The sequence below is a fragment of the Panthera pardus genome, unplaced genomic scaffold (assembly GCF_024362965.1).
Source record: "Panthera pardus isolate Hobbes unplaced genomic scaffold, ASM2436296v1 HiC_scaffold_11, whole genome shotgun sequence".
Classification (NCBI taxonomy): Eukaryota; Metazoa; Chordata; class Mammalia; order Carnivora; family Felidae; genus Panthera; species Panthera pardus.
In genome coordinates, this window is record NW_026526666.1 from 97,597,714 (window position 1) to 97,619,621 (window position 21,908).

The 21,908-nt window shown below is 41.3% G+C and overlaps 1 protein-coding gene across 1 annotated transcript in view; it reads right to left on the reverse strand.

Annotated features, from left to right (window-relative positions):
- VPS13D (vacuolar protein sorting 13 homolog D) overlaps positions 1 to 21,908 on the reverse strand; it is a 257,047-nt gene that overhangs the window by 192,640 nt on the left and 42,499 nt on the right. The window contains 4 exon segments of the mRNA XM_019461427.2: positions 3,225 to 3,407; positions 14,489 to 14,669; positions 15,861 to 15,987; positions 18,192 to 18,282. Of these exon segments, the coding sequence (XP_019316972.2) occupies positions 3,225 to 3,407; positions 14,489 to 14,669; positions 15,861 to 15,987; positions 18,192 to 18,282 (582 nt within the window).

The window sequence follows — 21,908 nt, forward strand, 5'->3', positions numbered from 1 at the left end:
GATTAATACCTTGAAGAAAAAGCGATCCTTGTATGCACTGCCACTTAAAATCAAATCCTCAAAAACAAATACAGGACAAGTTTTTCATTAAAATGCTATAAACTGTGTGCTGTTATTTGCCTTACTTAACAAGAGAGACTCACGTGCAACAATTTCTTCAAATGTTTTGGCAATTCTTTAGGAGCTAACTGCCGAGTTAGCTCACGAGCCCGTATGTAGATATAACCGATGTAGAACATCGGTCCTTTATCTTTGCAGGAAGGGTAGAGAAACAAAAATGGTATTATTGAACCTGATCACCCATTCTGGTTCCAGCTGATCCCTTCCTAAAAAACTAAGTCCTCAAAAAAAAAGACTTACCACAAACAAATACATCCTGAAGAACTTACTATCGGCTCAGAAGACCGCCCCCAAGGAGGGATTCGGCTCTCCCTCGGCAGGGATGACAGCAGAGCTGGAGCAAGGTGTTGGAACAAAGTGTCCCAAGGTGACAGTGGGGACAAACTTCACGTGCAAACAAAAGTTCTGATACGTTTGTTCATTATCTAGTCACGTTAACTATAAATACCGCACATCCACGGCAAGCGAGTGAGAAATTTTAGAAGCAGTTACCCATCTTTCTTTTTACAAATGGATCTTTTATGTTAAGACTCTGGTCAGTGAACAGCAAAATGCTTATCTCTTGACTGTGGAAACAGACTTTCTTCCTTAAGACCAAGGTTACTAGTTCTCTTCTACTAGGCCTGCCATGAAAGACCGATGCAGGCTAATTTCACTTTTGTGCTCTTAAAAAACGTACCCAAGTGAAAGTCTACTTCTCCCAATCAAAGCAGCCTCTGGCAGGAAGGCGCATCATCCCAACAGGAGGGGCTTCCTTCCTACAGCGAGGTGAGCAAGCAAGTTCTCAATCATCAGCTCTGGCTCAAGGCTGGTCTCCGAAGCTACAAGATACACCTGGTGGCACTGTGCCCTCCAATGCTGGACGCTGTCGTTCTGGCGCCACCCTCTGCTCTGATCACTGAATCCGGTTTCTCTGAGCGACTGCAAGTGAGGGGACATCTGGAAGACCCGACCCTTTGTCCAAACACCTTCCCTCTGGTCTGAACACGCACTTATGGCTGCTATGTTCTCGCTGGCGGTCTGCACCCTTCCTGCTCTACCCACTCCCTCTCCCTGCATCAAACATTTTCAGCTCAGCATGTGTAGGTCAGTAAGAGTGAGTAAATGGAGGTGACTGGGTGGTTCAGTCAGTTAAGGGTCCAACTCTTAGTTTCGGCTCAGGTCATGATCTCACGGTTTCGTGGGTTCAAGCCTGATGTCGGGCTCTGCGCTGACAGTGCACAGTCTGCTTGGGATTCTCTCTCCCTCTCTCTCTGCCCCTCCCCAACTTGCACAGTCTCTATCAAAACAAATAAATAAACTTTAAAAAATTATTTAAAAAAAGAATAAATGGATGAGAAGTAAAACAAATGAAAGAAAACATGGAGACAGTAACTTGAAATTAATAACATTATTTGCATTTAGGCATCACCAACAAATAAAGTCTCTGGTTGCCTTCCAAACAGAGCTGAGGTCCTTGGCGAAGTCCTGGTAAGAACTAGCACCCTAATCACACTTTTTCATTTTCTTTTCTTTCTATACCTAGAGAGGCAAACAGTAACTGCTCATATTTATATCTTTTCTGAAATAATCATCGGATTTCTTCCATCTAAATTATTCTAATGAATTGTGTCACACCCTTTAGAAAATTCAAAAGAGCTACGGCTCTGCAGGAAAGGGCCAAGAGGACACATCCTCCTCCAGTTTACCCTCCCCACAGAGATGTGACCTGAAGGTCTGTGAAGGTGATCAGTTTAAAGCAATGGCATAGAGAAGGCAGCCATACCAAGTCTAAGGCCCACACTGTACTTCTGACTAGCTATATTATCCAAAATAAATGACCTTAATCTTGAAAAAGGGGGTTAATAAAACTAGATACCCCTTAGGTTGCTAAGGAGAAAAAAATAGACAAATACATAAAGAGCTTAGCACTGGGTGATGTGTAAGAAGTATTCAAAATGAACATCGTTCCTGAGAAACGTAACAGAAACCCATGGGGGAGGGGAAGGAAAAAAAAAAAAAAGAGGTTAGAGTGGGAGAGAGCCAAAGCATAAGAGACTGTTAAAAACTGAGAACAAACTGAGGGTTGATGGGGGGTGGGAGGGAGGGGAGGGTGGGTGATGGGTATTGAGGAGGGCACCTTTTGGGATGAGCACTGGGTGTTGTATGGAAACCAATTTGACAGTAAATTTCATATATTAAAAAAATAAAAAATAAATAAATAAATAAATAAATAAATAAAAAACAAAATGAACATCGGCTATTTATTGCTGTTACCGGCAATCGTAAGAGCTTATAATGAAATTTATGTATCTCCTCCTTCAAAGGCTCTCTCCCCATGTTATCAGCTGTTACACTAAAGATGGGCACAACTAGTTGGGAATTTCAGTAAGTGCTTCTCTGACAAGCGAAATGAATTTGTACTTAATAAGCAAATATACTGCAAAGCTGCCCTAGAAACCAGCAAGGTTTCATCAACACACACACCTAGAACAAGACCTTGTCCCCAGTTTGGGCAGCGTGAGTCTCCTCAACTGCAGAAATGGGCAGGAGGAGCTCATCAGACCACCTCCAGCACTAAGTCTGGGATTTACTGCATGTTCTCATTTTTGTCGTTTATTCTCAATGAGTCCAAATTGTCCCAAACATAAAATGAAAACAACAACAATCTTTTATCCTGATTAACTCTAAACACTGTCATAAGAAATAAGTTAAGCGCTACCAAAGTAGTTTTAAACTGCAAAGTCATATACTGTACAAGCTTTTATTATGATGATATTCTTAAACAGCTTCCAATAAATCATGGGCCAAAACCCATTCTCTGAAAAAAGGCAGGTGGTATAAAAAGGTATTTATAAGACCAGCCTGTTAAAAAAGCATTACAGAAATGGAAAATCGGTTCTGTTGATTTGTTTGCTAAAGTAAGTTACTGCATACAATTGGTAAAGGTTAGAATTTACACTATCTCTATTAAAAGGCTAACTGAAATATCAATAAAATGTCCCAAAAATTGTTCAAGCCACCTATACTACAAAAGTAACAGCAGTTATGAGTCATCTTATGACAACATATGAAACCTTCAAACACGAGTTGAACTAAAAAGGGAATGGAAACTGATCACTCACCTTATCCTGCAAGGAAAAGGTCCCGGGAAAACCAGCAAAGAGAAACTTGTTCTTGACTTTCAGCTTCCCCAAATTTGCTACAATTAGATTATTTGATCTGGAACTTTCGGGGATAAGGAGAACAGGAGCACCCGCCTCAATATCCAGGAGAACCCGTGAACAGCGCTGGGCTTGATCTCTCACCTGAAAGAAGAAGGAAAATTGACTCAGAGGCTCAATCAATGCCCTAATTTTACAATCAAATAGCCTCCGGTTCCCAAAACCTTCATGAATTCACAATTCTAAAACAACCAAAATCGCACAGAGCATATTATACGAGCACCATGGAGTTACACTAGCAATCAGTAACAAGGGAATGGAAAACTGCTAAGTATTTGGAAATAAGACTATGCACTTTTTAATAACCCAAGGTTAAAAGAAGAAATCACAAGGGAAATAGGAAAATATTTTGGCCTAACTGCCAAAATAAGGAAAGCATGTATATTAAAACTTGTGGGATGCAAATGTCCATCGACAGATGGATAAAGAAGATGTGGTATATATTCAATGGAATATTACTCAGTGATGAAAAAGAACGAAATCTTGACATTTGCAACAATGTGCATGGAGCTAGAGTGTATTATGCTAAGCAAAATAAGTCAGTCAGAGAAAGACAAATGTATGATTTCACTTGTATGTGGAATTTAAGAAACAAAACAGATGAACATAGGGGAAAGGAAGCAAAAGTAAGATAAAAACAGGGAGACAAACCATAAGAGACTCTTAAATACAGAGAACAAACTGCAGGTAGCTGGTGGGGTGTTGGGGAGGGGGATGGGCTAAATGGGTGATGGGCATTAAGGAGGGCACTTGTTGGGATGAGCACTGGCTGTTATATGTAAAAGCAAAAAAAAAGAAAAAAGAAAACAGGTGAATAACAACAGCAAAAAAAAATTTATGCAAAGGATTCGAGATCTACTTATTTCTTCTAATTTAAAATCTGTGATGTATTTTCCTTGATATACTTTCACTGGCCAATTAATTAATGTTCTGAAAATTATTTAGCAAAATAGCTCTTATTTTCATATCATTACATTTATCTTTTCAGTTATCTCTTGTAATTGTTTTAAACCAGACAACTTCTTAGAAGGTTTATTTAAAAATTTTAATTTTATATAATTTAAATTTATTTTTTAAATAAACTTTTTATCAAAATAAAACATACATGCAAAATGGTAAAAAAAAATGGTAGTATGCACTTAAAACAGTAGAGAAAAATGTATTAAATGCTTATTTTATTTTTTCTCTTTAATGTTTATTTATCTTTGAGAGAGACAGAGCATGGGAGGGGCAGAGAGAAAGGGGGACAGAAGATCCGAAGTGGGCTCTGTGCTGACAGTGCAACCCTGATGCTGTATCAGGGTTCAAACTCATGACCTGTGAGATCATGACCTGAGCCGAAGTCAGACACTTAACAGACTGAGCCACCGAGGCACTTCTTAAATGTTTATTTTATTTACTCTTTTTTTATTAAAATATGTTTAATGTTTATTTCTTTTTGAGAGAGATGGAGAGAGTGCACGCGTGCGTGCAAGTGGGGGAGGGGCAGAGAGAGGGAGACAAAGAATCCACAGCACAGAGCCCCATGCGGGGCTCAAACCCACAGTCTGTAAAATCATGACCTGAGCTGAAGTTGGACACTCAACCCACTGAGCCACCCAGGTGGCCCTTAAATGTTTATTTTATATAAAAGAATAAAGATTAAAATCAGTGATCAAAACCTCTATTGTAAGAAGCTAGAAAAAGGAAAAGCAAAACGAAGCTAAGTAGAAGGAAGAAAATAATGTAAGGCAGAAATCAGTTATTTAGAAAAGAGAAAAATAATTTTAAAAATCAATTAAACACTGGGGCGCCTAGGTGGCTCCGTCGGTTGAGCATCCGACTTCAGCTCAGGTCACGATCTCACGGTCCGTGAGTTCAAGCCCCGTGTCGGGCTCTGGGCTGATGGCTCAGAGCCTGGAGCCTGCTTCCGATTCTGTGTCTCCCTCTCTCTCTGCCCCTCCCCATTCATGCTCTCTCTCTGTCTCAAAAATAAATAAACGTTAAAAAAAAAAAAATTAAAAAAAAATCAATTAAACACTTACACAACACAACACCCAACAGCCACAGAGTATACATTCTCCCCAAGTGCACGACATACTCGGCGAGGGTGTGGCTGGGCCAGAACACGGGCCTCTCGGTAAGTTAACTATCTGAAAAGACTGATAAAAGTGAGAAACCTCTAGCTCTATTAATCAAGAAAAAAAGGAAGAAAACAAAACTCATCACTGTCAGGAAGGAGTGCGGGACATTGCTACAGAACTTACAAATACTAAAATGATAAGGGAACAGGCACCTGGGCGGCTCAGTCCGTTAAGCGTCGGACCGGCTCAGGCCATGATTCTAGGGTTTGTGAATTCGAGTACCGGGTCGGGCTCTCTGCTGCCAGCGCAGAACCTGCTTCGGATCCTGTCTCCCTCCTCTTTCTGCCCCTCCCCAGCTCACTCTCTCTCTTTTTCTCTCTCTCTCAAAAATAAATAAACGTTTAAAAGAAAAAAAATCTTTGAAAGATAAGGGAACCTATGAACAGCTTCACGCCAACAAACTGACAATTTAGATGAAGTGGACAGATCAAGAAAACGGTAAAAGTATCCATAGACGGTAAGTAAATGAATGACGGTGGCTGTATTCCAACACAACTTTATGTATGCATGTGTTTATGTGTATATTCTCACAGGCCATAGTCTGCCAACCCCTGGAAAACTGAACACTGTTACCCTAAGATTAGACACAAGTCAGGGGTGTCTGCTCTTACCCCTTCTGTTTGACACTATACTGGAAGCCCTTGTCAGTGCCATAGGGAAGAAAAAGAGTTGAAAGGCATACAGATTGAAAAGGACAAAGTAAAACTCTATTCACAGACAACATGACTATCTATGTAAAAAATCCTAAAGAATCTACAAAAAAGTAACTGGAACTGGTAAGTATATCTGGCAAAGTTGCAGAATGCAAGGTCAATGTATAAAAATCAATTGTATTTCTCTGTACAGTCAACAAAGAACTAGAAATTGACATTTTTAAAATATCACTTATAATAGCATCAGAAATATGAAATGTCTTTTAATAAAAGATACATAAGATCAGTACACTCAAAACTACAAACACTGCTAAGAGAAACTGAAGACCTAAATAAACAGAGAAACATGCCATACTGAAGAAACAAAAGACTCAACACTACGAAGATGTCAATTCTCTGAAAGCTGACCGACAGATTCAACACAATCCCCAACAAAATTTCAACAGGCTTTATTGTAGAAATTGACACGCTGTTTCTAAAATCCACATGAAAAAGCAAAGAATCTGGAATAGCCACAATTCTTTTCTTTAAAATTTTTTTTTTCAACGTTTTTTATTTATTTTTGGGACAGAGAGAGACAGAGCATGAACGGGGGAGGGGCAGAGAGAGAGGGAGACACAGAATCGGAAACAGGCTCCAGGCTCCGAGCCATCAGCCCAGAGCCTGACGCGGGGCTCGAACTCACGGACCGCGAGATCGTGACCTGGCTGAAGTCGGACGCTTAACCGACTGCGCCACCCAGGCGCCCCTTTTTTTTTTTTAAAAATTTTTTTTTCCAACGTTTTTTATTTATTTTTGGGGCCACAATTCTTTTCTAAACTTTTTTATTTTAAGGAATGGTTTCTATTTTAAAGTAGGCTCCAGACCCAATGTGGGGCTCGAACTCACAATCTGGGATCAAGAATCACGTGCTCTACTGACTGAGCCAGCCAGGTGCCAAAACAATTATGAAGACAGTTCCTTATGATGTTAAACACATAGTTACATGAAGCAGCAATTCATCTTAGATATTTACTTAAGAGAAACATATGTTCACACAAAGATTTCAATGCAAATGTTCACGGCAGTTTTATTCAGAATAGCCAAAAACTGGAAACTACCGAAATGTCCACCAAGTGGGTGAATGGATGAACAAATTTTATTACAAAGAACAGAATACTACTCAGCAATAAAAAGAAATCACACTGCTGCTATTTGCAACAATACAGATGGATTTCAACCAGCATTATGCTAAGTGAGAAAAGCCAGATACAGTCAGCCATGCTAGAAGATTTCATTTATAGAAAATTCTAAAAAAAAAAAAAAAAAAAAGGCAAAACTATTATAACAGAAAGCTGGCCAATGGTTGGCAAGATGCAGGGAGGGATCAGGGGGACTGCATAGGGAAACGAGGAAACTTTGTGGATAACAGAAATGTTCGAAAAATCTTGAGTGTAGCTGTGGCTATAAGACAGTACACAATTGTTAAAACTCATTGAATTGTACTCTTAAAATTGGTTAATTTTATTAGAAGTAAATTATACCACAATAAAGATAGCAAAAAATATAATACGCTAATATAATGAAATGTTTCTCATACACTGGTCAGGGAAAAGTATAGATTACAAAATAGAACAAGACAGTCTTAATTTTCTACTTATTCCTATTTTTATTGTTTTTCGTCACCTATGAGAAACACTACTTTTTAAAAAGAAAAATATAGCCCTCATAATATAAAAAGCTCTCCTTTCTTGGGTGTTAAGCACATAAACAAGTCAGGGGAATTTACAACGCAGTAAATACTGTCTTCCCTTTCTAACTGTACATGAATTGTTGGTACTGTCTATCAACCCATGACTACTGCCTGTTTGCTTTGTTTTTTAAGTAAATTATAAAATTACAAATTACTCGTCTTCACTGTAGCAAATGTAGACAGGAAAGCCAAACGAACAGAAGAAATCTGGTATCATCCATCACCTCACCTCCCGAGATAAATACTGGTACCATTCTGGCAGTTTAGTGGAGGAATTCAGAATGGGAATCCTGAGGCCTGACTACCTGAGCTGGAATCCCCACCCTGGCCACTTAGTAGTTTGGCAGCCTGGGGAACTCGTGAGGGCTCTGGGTCTCACTTCCCTTACCTACAAAATGGGAGGAATGGGCCCTCCCTTAAGAGCCATCTTGAGGATCAAATGACACCACACACCCAAGACACTCAAGCCCTTGTCGAGGGGCTATATACTACTCACACGGCAACCCCGTACCCTCTGAGTCCCGGTTTCTACACACACGTACACACGCAGCTATATTTTATAAAGTTCAATGTATTCAGGGGCAGGTTCAAAACGAATAAACTATTGCTCGCACACTGCACAGCACTTCCTTTGTTAACATGCCTCAGTAGTCGCACATTATTTAGTGGGAAGAGCGGAACTGTGACACAGCCAGAGTTCCGGGCAAGCAGAGCTAAGAATTTCTGCTTCCTCGTGGATAAAACGGCAATAACACGCCTGCCCACCACTCCCTCACTGGCTATAATCCCAGCTAATTCTGTTTTTGTCTGGTTTGTCTCAGCTCACTAAAACAGAAGCTCCATTAGGGCAATGACCTTGTCTCTCTCGTTTTCCATTATGTTCCCGCTACCTGACATTGTACGACACGACATCTGTCAATAAACATTCACTAAATAATTCAAACTGAACAAACAAGCTTGTCATAAGGACCAAATAACATATAGGAAAGCACTCTGAGAACTCCAAAGCATCATTAATGTACTATTTAACAAATGGACAGCATGCTTATTTGTGGTATCTCCGTTTTCCTCCTATACCTGAGTCCAAAGAAGAATAGCAAGAAAAATAACTCGCCACCGGTGACACAGCTTCATAGTGGCGACACCCAGGTTCCAGACTGCTGTCCCAAGATTTCAGAATTGCAACACCCCATCTGAGCTCCACCAAAAATCTGCACTCCCGGTTGCTCAGTGAATACATTAGTTTAGAATAAAAGAAACAACATATAAAGCAGAAGACACAGGAAAACTACATCACACTCCTAGTGTAAAAAATAAAGGAAACAATTTATATTTGGCCCAAAAAAAGGTGTATGATGCTCTTAAAACTGCAAACATCAAGGTTAAAAAGAACTGTAAAGTTCTACTAGATCGTTATTTACATACACAGGAAAACACAGGAATAAAAGTCCAGCTACAGGGGCTCCTGGGTGGCTCAGTTGGTTAAGCAACCAACTCTTGATTTCGGCTCAGGTCGTGATCTCACAGTTCGTGGGTTTGAGCCCCGTGTTGGGCTCTGCACTGACAGCACAGAGCCTGCTTAGGATTCTGTCTCCACCTCTCTCTGCCCCTCTCCCCCTTGAAAATAAATAAATAAACTTAAAAAGAAAAAGAAAGAAAGAAAGAAAGAAAGAAAGAAAGAAAGAAAGAAAGAAAGAAAGAAAGAAAGAAAGAAAGAAAGAAAAGCAAGCTGCAAGCCAAAGGTAGAGGACACTACCTGTCACCAGTACAATCAGGAGAAAGGAATTTAAATTTCCAATTAGCCTCAAGCTTAGTAGCAGGTCTTTAGCTCTCTCCATGAATCTAAGCAATGCCAAATCCTAAACCTAAGTAATTCAAACAATTAGGATTAAAGATCCTTGAGCAGATCAGTTTTCCTTCAGAGCCCACAACTGTTCAAGACAGACTCTCACTCCTTAAAGGTCTCCTGACCGACTGCTTGTCTTCCATATCTCGATATAACAAAAACTTCAGACACTTACCTGTTTAATTCCTACTTATCCCAGAAGTGAAACCCAATGACACACTAACGTACAGTGTCATTTCCTAGCCCTACAGAGTCTTCACAATAACTCACTGCTGCTTAAACCACACAGGTGAAAGTAATCGTTGTAAGGGTACGTAATAGACAACGTTTATTAGAAGTATCATATTGAGGGGCGCCTGGGTGGCGCAGTCGGTTAAGCGTCCGACTTCAGCCAGGTCATGATCTCGCGGTCCGTGGGTTCGAGCCCCGCGTCAGGCTCTGGGCTGATGGCTCGGAGCCTGGAGCCTGTTTCCGATTCTGTGTCTCCCTCTCTCTCTGCCCCTCCCCCGTTCATGCTCTGTCTCTCTCTGTCCCAAAAATAAATAAAAAACGTTGAAAAAAAAAATTAAAAAAAAAAAAAGTATCATATTGAGAGCCACAAAAACGTTCATGGCTTTGGCCAAACAATATCACTTACAGGATTCAATACTGTAAAAATACTTCAAAAAATGAAGAAAAAATATGCGCACAAAGCTGTTCACAGAACCATAACTCATAAAGAATGAAACACTGGAAACAATTTAAATGTTAAAAAACAGGGACACGGTTAAGTAAACTGACTTGATGGGTCATACAGTTATTAAATAGGACTGCTATGAAAAATGCAAAGCAAAATGGAAACAGATTATGAAAAAGGTTAACATGCTGGCTTCCAAAAGTGTACGCATAAAACTGACACACTTTATGTTACATTACATGTATGTACTGTATGCTATTCCTCCTTCAAACGCTTTTTTAAAAAGCATACGTAGGTGGAATTAAAGTGTTTTTAATTATCTAGAAAATAAAAAATAAGGGACGCGTGGGTGGCACAGTCAGTTTAGCGTCCAACTTTTGATTTCACCTCAGGTCATGATCCCAGGCTCATGGGATTAAGCCCCAGGTCTGGCTCCTCGCTGAGCACGGAGCCTGCTCAAGATTCTCTCTCACTCTCTCTCCTCCCAACCCCACCCCCTCCCCAACTTGTGCTCTTAAAAAAAAAAAAGAGAGAGCGAGAGAAAGAGAAAAGAAAAATAAAAAAATAAAATAAAAAGCCTAAGCAGGTCATATATGCAATAATGTCATTTTACGCCACTACTGACCCAAAATAAAGAGGTTCACAAGTGTTGACAAGGATATGAATTAAAAGGAATCCTTACACATTGCCAGTGGGAATGTAGAATTGTCTAGGAAAACAATCTGGCACTATCTTGTAAAGATAAACACGTGTGTACCCTGTGGCCCAGTAACCCGCTCCTAAGTATCTCCGAGAAATTCTTTCACATGTGCACCAAGAAACGCTGCACACGACAGCAAAACACCATAAACAACCCACATGTTCAACAGGAAAATGGATAAATCTGTGCTCCACAAAACGAAATACAACAGTGAAATTAAACAACCGTGTAACAACTCGAATGTATCTAACTAAATGACAATATGAAAATGAAAAAACGGGGCACCTGGGCGGTTCAGTCGGTTAAGCGTCTGACTTGGACTCAGGTCACGATCACACAGTTCGTGAGTTCGAGCCCCACATCAGGCTCTGCACTGATGTGCAGAGCCTGCTTGGGATCTTCTCTCTCTCTCGCTCTCTCTCTGTGCCCCTCCCCCACACACTTTAGGTCTCTCAAACTTTAAAAATAAATAAATAAATAAATAAGAAAATGGAAAAAAAAGCAAGTCACAGAACATTAAATACAGCTTAATAACATTTTTATAAAGATCAAAACAAATGAAACAAAAGATATTATATGGAAACTTTTTTTTTTAAAGGGACTAGAAGATCCAAGAATCAGGAGAGCAGTTACCTAAGGAGTTGACAGAGGAGTGAGATGGGGAAGGAACATGTACAACGTTAGCAATGTTTTCATTTTTATTTTGGTGGCAGGTCATGAAGGTTCATTTTATTATACTTTGAAACTTACATGCTACAGATACTCTTTTAGGTGTGTCAAATAACAAATCTGTTTTAAAAGTTTCTAAAGAGAGGGGGAGAAAGGTTATACACTCTGATTACAATCATGGAAACATGCACAGGGAGAAATGAGAAAACAATGAAAACAGATTAAAACATACCTCGGGTGTACCTTGGTAAAACTGATTCTTTTTTTCCACATTCTCTACATGTTGACTGTGCTTTTGTATTTTTAAAAAATACATATTCTCTCAAAGATACACTGTTTCCAGGGAGAAAAACTGAGTGGCTGAGGAAAAGTAATTGAGAAGGAGACTTTTCTCCAAATGTCCTTTTACTTTGATTCTGTACTAAGTCAATATGTAACATATTCAAAAAATTTAAATAATTTAAAAATTTTTTTAATGTTTATTTGTGACAGAAAGCGAGAGAGAGTTCGAGCAGGGAAAGGACAGGGCGGCGGGGGCGGGGGGGACAGGGACAGAAGATCTGAAGCAGGTTCGACACTGACAGCAGAGAGCCCAATGAGGGACTGGAACTCACGAAACACGAGATCATGGCCTGAGCTAAAATCAAGAGTTGGACGCTTAACCGACTGAGCCACCCAGGCGCCCCTTTAAAATAAAAATTTGTTTAAATTAACAACTCAGGAAACAATAGATGCTGGCGAGGATGCGGAGAAAAGGGAACACTTCGTGCTGTTGGTGAGAATGCAAACGGATGCAGCCGCTCTGGAGAACAGTATGGAGGTTCCTCGAAAAATTAAAGGTAGAGCCACCCTACGACCCAGCAATTGCACTACTAGGTATTTACCCAAAGGATACAAAACTGCTGATTCGAAGGGACACATATGCCCCAATGTTTAGAGGAGCACTATTAACAATAGCCAAATTATGGAAAGAGCCCAAATACATACACACACACACACACACACACACACACACACACACACACACAATGGAATATTACTCAGCGATGAAAAAGAATGAAATCTTGCCATTTGCAACAATGTGGATGGAACTAAAGTGTATTATGCTAAGCAAAATAGACAAAGATAAATATTACATGATTTTTAATCGTGGAATTTAAGAAACAAAACAGATGAAGACAGGGGAAGGGAAGGAAAAATAAGATAAAAACAGAGAAGGAGGCAAACCATAGAAGACTCTTAAATACAGAGAACAAACTGAGGGTTGCTGGAGGGGTACTGAGTGGGGGGATGGGCTAAATGGGTTATGGGCATTAAGGAGGGCACTCACTGGGATGAGCACTGGGTATTCTTTGTAGGTGATGAATCACTAAATTCTACTCCTGAAACCATTATTACACTGTAGGTTAGCTAACTTGGATCTAAAGAAAATTTTAAAAAATAAAATTAAAAAATAAAAATAACAAAATAAAAAATTTTAAATGTTGTCACTATGAAGATAGTATCTATTTATTTAATTATAATCTTTGACCTAATGAAGTTCAAAAAATACATAAGTTTTGGGGCACCTGGGTGGCTCTCAGTTGGTTAAGTGTCTGACTCTTGGTTTCGGCTCAGGTCGTGATCTCACAATTTGTGGCATCGGGCTGGGCGTCAGGCTCTGTGCTGACAACACAGAGCCTGCTTGGGATTCTCTCTCTCCTTCTCTCTGCCCCTCCCCCACTCGCACACATGCTCTCGCTCTCTCTCTCTCAAAGTAAAAAAATAATTTTTTAAAAATAATAAATAAACAAAGTTTTACAAAGGACTACATTATAATCATGTTCTGCGGTGCCCAAACTCTACGCCAAGACACCATAAGATGCTGCCACACAGTCCCATGTGCGCTTGCCAGGGCGTTTAAAATTTTTCAGGGAAACACATCATCTGTTGGACACTGCACATACTAGACTGAGTTAGTTCACATTCAGCGTTAGATCATGCTAGATTCCTTTCTATTATGTCACATCTTTACAAAGCTGGGTCTTCAGCACTTGCTGTGATAAAAAGCCAGTGCCACGAGACAAAGGATGCGGGACAGGAAATGAAGGCTGCCATGTTCAGCCTGGTTCCAAGTCTGAGAAGCTGCACGTGCCCAAGGGGCACGTCCATCCCTACTAACAAGTAATTTATCTACGAATGAAATAAAAATATTAGTCTTTCACTTACGTGTTATTTTTTTAAGTAGCTACTAAGTTGTTAGGACATGCGTACTTACTAAGTTGTTTAGACTTAATTATTTTTTAAATGCAAAGACCATTTGGTGTGTCTTTTGGCTTAGGATGTGCAGCGAAAATATTTCCAAGACACTAAGAGAACTATGAACTCAGAAGCTGGGAACCTCTAATCTCGTTGGGAAAAAAACTCTCTTCATGTAACAGATATGTTCTTTGGAAACACTTTCCAAGAGAAGTATCCCAACTAAAGTACTAAAAGGGACCAGGAGTCTTAAGTGTTAGCCATAAATTTCGTTTATCTTCTTTAGAGGACGCTTAAGCTAAGCCTTAAAAGTCATTAAAACACGGTACCTTGCTAAAGAAATATAAGCTCTCCAATTACAGTGAGATTTCTGTAGACAATCGGCTGCATGGAGGACACTAGAAAGCATAAAATGACCCAAATCCTTCCCTTTTTTCAGTGAAATTTTCCAGACTTCTCTCTAGAGGCTTAAAAGTTCTATCGATCGGTCAAACTGGAAAAGCAACGTGGAGAAACGAGCCTTCCTACCGTCTGCCCCTCAATAGCAGCTCGCTGGCGTCCTAAGACATCTTGCAGCTGAGTGAAATGCTGAATGAAGGCCACCACCTCCGCCTGAAAACGCTGCGTGTGCACATACTGGACGGAGGCCATCTGGAGGCTCACTCGAATGTCGTGTTCCCTCCGGAGCAGAGGGTCGGGCCGTCCATATCTGGGAATAAGAGACAGCAAGATACAAGTTAGTATTGGAAGAAAACAGGCTCAGTCAGGGATTCTCCTAGCAAACAGCTTTAACTATGAGAATGCGAATCTGCAATCAGGTTTGACAAAGCAAACTCCAGTAATCACTCCCTCTCTAAGCTGCCACAATGTGTTGAGGATGTTAAATGAGAGTCTGGTATGATGACCAAGGCCATGAACAGGTAGGCAGCTCTGGTGTTAAACTCTTGATTCCAGAACTCACGCAGAAGCCACCTGTGGTTCCACCGGGGCCCCTTTCCCTGCCTTTAGGGAAAGGGGATTATTCCTCCTCAAAGATTGTAACAATATGGACTCAAAAGGTACAAAAATAAGGTCATGAAACGATGGGGAAAGAAAAAATTAGGCAATGCAATCGGTGTTTCTGGGGAAAACAGTCTCCTGGAAGCAGAAAGAAGTCTGTTTACTTCAGTGAAATGTGGGCCAAAGAGGTTTACCATGTACATTCCAAGACAAATTAGGAAACTTTTATGAATGGTTTTCAATTTAATGGGCATGGTATGCTCTCTCTTTCTCGCTTAAAAATAAACACCAAAAGGGAAAAAAAAAAAAAAAGGACAAAAGAAAGAAAAGATTCAATATAGACTTTTATAGAGAAAAAAACGCATCATATAATTTAACATCTATATCTTCAACAACTTTCTCAGGCTGAAATCATTCCAGAATGTTGAAAGGGAGATGGAAAGTGATCTAACTTCGTCTTCTCAATATTTAGATAGAAAAACTGATTCGTGGAGATTAAGTGACTTGCCTAAGGTCACATAACAAGCCAGTGAGATCCCAGGCTTTTTAATATTCAGAATTATTTCAGGGTGTCTGGCTGGCTCAGTTAGTAGAGCATGTGACTCTCAATCTTGGGGTTGTGAGTTTGAGCCCCACGTTGGGTGTGGACATTACTTAAAAAAAAAAAATCTTAAAGAAAAAAAGAATTATTTCAATCACACACCATCTGTTTATGAGGACTGAGTAGCCCACTTCAACAAAGATCCATTTTACTATAAATCAGGATTCCTTGCAACTAGATCATATCAATTTTACCTAAGATGGTAAAAACTTTTTTAAACTTTTATTGGTTTAGCCAACAAGAATTTGAAACAGCAACAAATATGACAAAATGTCAAACGAGAAAAATGGGTATTTTTACTTAAAAGTTTGGAAAATGAGTGCTTCTTCTCCACTGGTAGTAAACCGCTCTCTGTAGAATTCTCCGTGGGCTGTAAGGTCACTTAGGGACAGGCTCCCGATGCTTCCCTGCAAGGCCAGGTCTCCATCTAGGGATGTTAAAAATAGAACACACGCCTATGTATCTTTTTTTGTCATACACCTTAAATATGTCTAGAACAAAAACCGATCCACACATGCCTCAGACTTTTCACTATTTAATCAAATTAAATGTCAAAGGCTAGTTTTCATATTCCAATGCACCCGCCAAAAACATTTTACACAGTATTTCAAAGTCTCAATGCAGAAGTCCAAAGGGGGTTGAAACAATACACCAATATCATACTTTAACCTTTATGAGGGAAAGAAATTAAATGCATACACAAATTAAAGGATAAAACATTTCTAAATACAGGGGCGCCTGGGTGGCTCAGTCAGGTAAGCGTCCAACTCTTGGTCTTGGCTCAGGTCATCATCTCACGGTTCGTGAGTTCGAGCCCTACATCGGGGTCTGCGCTGACAGTGTGGAGGCTGCTTGGGATTCTCTGTCTTCCTCTCTCTGTCCCTCTTTGCTTGTGTGCTCACTTGCTCTCGCTCTCTCTCTCTCTCAAAAATAAACAGTTAAAATATTTTTTTTAAGTTTTTTTTTTTATGTTTATTTTTGAGGGAAAGAAACAGAGTGCGAGCAGGGAAGGGGCAGAAGGAGAGAAAGAGACACAGAATTCGAAGCAGGCTCCAGGCTCCAAGCTGTCAGCACAAAGCCTGACACAGGGCTCAGGCCCACAGACTGCGAGATCATGACCTGAGCCAAAGTCAGACGCTTAACCGACTGAGCCACCCAGGCGCCCCTAAAAACAACATATCTAATTTTTTTTTTTTTTAACTTTTAGTTATTTTTGAGACAGAGACAAAGCATGAACAGGGGAGGGGCAGAGAGAGAGGGAGACACAGAATCGGAAGCAGGCTCCAGGCTCTGAGCCATCAGCCCAGAGCCCGACGCGGGGCTCGAACCCACGGACCGCAAGACCATTACCCGAGCCAAAGTCGGACGCTCAACCGACTGAGCCACCCAGGTGCCCAACATTTCTAAATACAGACAGAATGGAATCCTTTCTGAGATGAAGACCACTAATTAGAATTAGTGAAACAGCATAAGGTCTATCAACTGCGCGATGGATAAGAGAATAAAGGAGGAAGCGTCAGATGTCAGCTATTCAGGCATTTAAGTGGGTGTCAGTGTGATTTAATAAAAAAGTGCGATTAATGAGACAGACACTGGAGACAAGATTTAAAACTACTCTGGTGTCACAAGAGTGAAACCCCCTGAAGGTGGAAAAGAATAAAGAAGGATGTTAAAACATGCACACCTGGGGTGTTCGCCTACAATGACTCATTCTTCACATGGTATGGATAATAAAAAGCGATACTGCAAACTGCTGCCTCCATAAAGCAAATTTTATCATCATAATTAGCACCACAAAGCCGTGACTTAGGTGTTTATATCTGGCATGCTAGTTCAGCTCTCAATGAAGTGAAGACACATAATTTATTTTGGACTCTTATCGTCACCTAACAAAAATACCCAAGCTTCTCCCAATTTTTAAAGACCTATCTCCTCCAAGCTTTTATAAATTAGCTTATACCAGATGTGAAATCTCATTTCAGTTCATTCCTCCCCCCAAAAGACATTCCCATTTTTATTACAGAGTCAACATTTGAGCTCTGTGATCTTCCACCATTAAGGAAGGAGGAGTGTTTTACTCACACTTTATAAACCTCTGCTATTTAGAACTCGACGTGGCTGATCACTTGTGTTCCACTAAGAACTTCTACCTGCACAGTCCCGTTGGAAAGAATGCCGGCTCTGCCACATCCTCGTGCCTGAAATCATGCGCCCTATCGAAGGTTCCCTCTACTAATGCAATAGAGGGAACCTATTCCCCGGTTTCCCAGGTGTAATTACTAATAATGCCCCCTTTCACTCTCAAAATGTTCCAATTTGGACAAAGAAAAATTATATAGTCACCCCAGCCAGAGTTTGTTAAAAACACGGATAGATGCCAGGGCTCCATCCCAACCTAATGAATCACATTTTTGGTAGCGGGAGGTGGGGGGGCAGGGTCCCAGACACCTGCATTTTTAACAAGCTGTCCACATGATTCTGATCCATAAGCCAGTATTCGGGAACAACCACCGGGAATCCAGTGATTCCACACCTTATTTGCATGTGAGGACAATTAGATTTGTGAGAAAAGGAGGAGGAGGAGGTTCAAATTCTTACCAGATTGTGCAAGTTCGATTTCGCCCCACTTACCAATCATTTCCAGGTGTGCCGCTAATTTGGACACACTCGCTTTAGCCAGCTCACTGGTGGTCTTATTCAGCACGAGAGAGAGCGAATGCACCTAAGAACGTGGGACATAAAGCAAGGCAGATCTTACTGGGGGAGAAAAGGCATCTTTCGGGCAAACGGCAAAACCCAACGGAGGGAGACGCACAAAGGCTCGGGAAATGTGAGGCAGCGCTTCTATGGACGCCGGTTTCCTTTCGGCCCTCTTCAGCAGTCAAACCATGATCTAAGGAGACAGCTGAGGAGAAAGGGGCTCCACCAGGCACCCCGAAACCCAGGGCCTGTGGTATAGCGTGTCTGCAGTCGCCTTGTCTATACTCTGTTAGTGAAATGGGTTGGGTTATAAAACAATTTTTCTCATTGTTTGTGCATGTGTTCCATACTGCATTCTTCTGTCATCGCTCATAGAGGTTCATTAAGTAAAGTCTCAGCCTAAGAAATCTGTCCAAGCAAAATGATAAACAGGATTTAGAATCCCATTTAATCCCTGGACAAATATTTAATAGAAGCCCCTGGTGACCAGTGGGACTTCACCTAGGAACCACAATGAAACATTTTCTTTTCAAGGGACAAGCAGAAACAGAAGAAAGCCAAAACCCTCTGTCTTAGGATCTGCATTCTTTGTAACAAATAAATCCATTACGGGGGTGCCTGGGTGGCTCAGCTGGTTAAGCATCTGACTCTTGATCTCGGCCCAGGTCATGATCTCACGGTTCATGAGATGGAGTCCCACGTAGGGCTCTGCACTCACGTCACAGAGCCTGCTTGGGATTCTCTCTCCCTCTCTCTCTCTCTCTCTCTCTCTCAAAATAAATAAATAAACTTAAAAAAAATCAAATAAACACAGTATGGTAACACTGTCATTTTAAATATTCAAAGGACTCGTATCTCTACGATGTGTTGAGACAGGAACCTTAGTGTCGTCACTGGGGAAAAGGGATCAGTTGGAGAGAAGGAAGGAGAGAGGAGGTCAAACCTCAATTCACATCCCTGCTTCCAAATGCCACACTCACCCCTTTCTCTTCAGTGCCTACCGCTAAGCAGGTGCTCAGGAAACATCTGATGAATGAATGATAAGGAAGGAAAAAGACGGGGGAAGAAAGAGAGAAAAGAATAGGAAGAAAGGCAGGAGAAGGAACATCTATAGAGAAAGGCAGAGAAAAAAGGAGGGGATTACTACAGGTGCAGTGGCCTTGGAGGCCCCTCCAGCGCCATAGAGCCTCCACGGCAGAAAGTTTTTTTGTCACAGACACACGGGTCTCAAGGAAATGAGATTATCAAGTAGGAGGGAAACAGAAAACCTCTAGCCACTTAATCACCCAAGTAACAAATATAGTGGGGCTAAAACTGCTTTCATTAGAGGAATCCAGCTGTCACCACCTGACCCCACTCTTAACACAAATCCTAGTGTCCCTAAAAGTGGGACAACCAAACACTGCAATCCCCTCTAGCATAATACAACAGGAAGCACCCAGCACGACCTACCACATGCTCTTAACAAAAAGCTGAACCTGAATCTGATGAGGCCTCTAGAGCTAACTTCCATTTCTAAAATTAGAAGATAAAAGAAGTCAACGGCACCAAAAGAAAACAAAAAGATCCAGAACGTGCGACACTCTACAGGACACATTGGCCCGGTTTCTACAAGCCAGTGGCAGGGGGTAAATAAAGACTGGTTTTCTTTAATCAACAGAGATTTAGAAGAAATGAGAGCAAACGGAACATGTGAACCTATTTTGAACTCACATTCAAAAGATTCATATATCATTTTATTTAATGCTCCCCATTTTGTAGACAAAGAAACTACGGCTCAGAAAAGCAAATTATTCCAATGCATTGTAGAGATCACAGGGAAGTTTCTTAACCACTCATTTCTCTACAATCCATCAGCAAAAGGGCTATTTTGAGATAATCAGAAAGATCTGATTACAGACGGGTCTTACACAATACCAAGAAATTCTCGTTAGAGTTAGTTATGTAAGATAACGTCCACATTTTTTTTTTTAGAAATGACTACTGAGGCATGTAGAGGTAAAATGATATTATCTGGAATTTGCTTTAAAATATTTCAGCAAGGGGCGCCTGGATGGCTCAGTCCGACTTTGGCTCAGGTCATGATCTCACAGTTCGTGGGTTCGAGCACCACGTCGGGCTCTGTGCTGACAGCTCGGAGCCTGGAGCCTGCTTCCGATTCTGTGTCTCCCTCTCTCTCTGCCCCTCCCCTGCTCACCCTCTCTCTCTTTCTCCCTCTCTCTCTCTCTCAAAAATAAACATTAAAAATAAATAAAATAAAATAAAATAATTCAGCAAAAAGAAAAAACGAATAAAGTAAATGTGATGAATCTCAAAGGAATTAAGTAAACGGAAGTTCCTTCAACTGTTCTTTTGTGTTGTCTGAAAATTCCCACAATAAACATGTTTTCAAAAATTCTTATTCTAAAACAGCCCACTGCCAAGGGGCATCGTCTAGTCTCGTTCTCTTGTGAAGCCGGCTACACTCCATCTGTGCAAGGCGCCCAGAGCGCTTCCACACCCAACACCAAGGGGCTCCTGAGGCCCTCCGTTACAGGCACCACAAGACTGAAGTTATGGGTACCAACACGTGACGTCCAAAACAAGGGCTGAAGCCTCTCCAATTTCCATCCATCTCGCTAACCAAGGTGCCGGGGAACTCTGCACTGCCCCGGCACTCACTTGCACACACTGAGCAGGGGAAGTGAGACTCGTTCGTGGCCAACTCTGCCCTGGAAGCTCTTCCATTTCTAGAAGAATGCAGCCTCCTGCCAGCTAAGGAAAGAAGAAGATAGCAAGTGGATTACATGTGATTCTCCCCGGCGGCAGGTGCCAAGTCTGCATTGGAGAAGGCAGGTAGATGAACTTCACCCTCCAGACACACACATAACCAGCCACTGCAGGGAGCCCGGGGCTCTGGAAGGTGCTAGCTGCTATGGTGTGCCCCCAAATGGTCAATTAAATTGAACTGCTTACACATCTTACCGTGCTCACGCACAGAGCAGAATAACCTTAAATTCAAACGCTACTTTTTATGTGTTCTTAAACATTCACAATACGAGTACCAAGGACAAGTACGTGTAAGTAAGTACGGTGAGCCACAGTACAGCAAAAATAATACCAGCTGTCGTTCACTGAATGCTTACTTCATGCCACGCGCTGTGCAAAGGGCCTTGCCCATTTAGTCCTCTCACACAATCCTTGCAACATCCCGACGACAGAGGCACCATCCAACACCCCCAGTTTATAGGTGAGAAAATCGAGGGAGAGAGAAGCTAAAAACTGTGCCCAAGGCCACACAGCTATAGGTTACAGCAGAAGTGCCAGGATTCGGACCCGCAGGCCGTCCTGAGGCTCCAATCTCAAGGGCTGGCCTGTTGCCTCAAAAAGCCAGTAACGATCTCAGCGAGCAGGGAGACCACCTCCCAGAGTAGCTACCATGCACCAGACACCCGGCCAGGTGCTTTACGTGCGTTACCTCACTCGGTTATCTTAATGAGTCGAATGGTGGAAGGCAACCAAACGGATGGGTGATGGGAAAAAGAGGAAACTGAGGCTCCAAGAAAATAAGGCATTCCACTGAACTGCACAACCCAAAGAAATACAGGTTACTTAAACCATTTGTTTTCCATGCCTCCTGATGGGCTTTATACAAAAACCTCTTCTAAA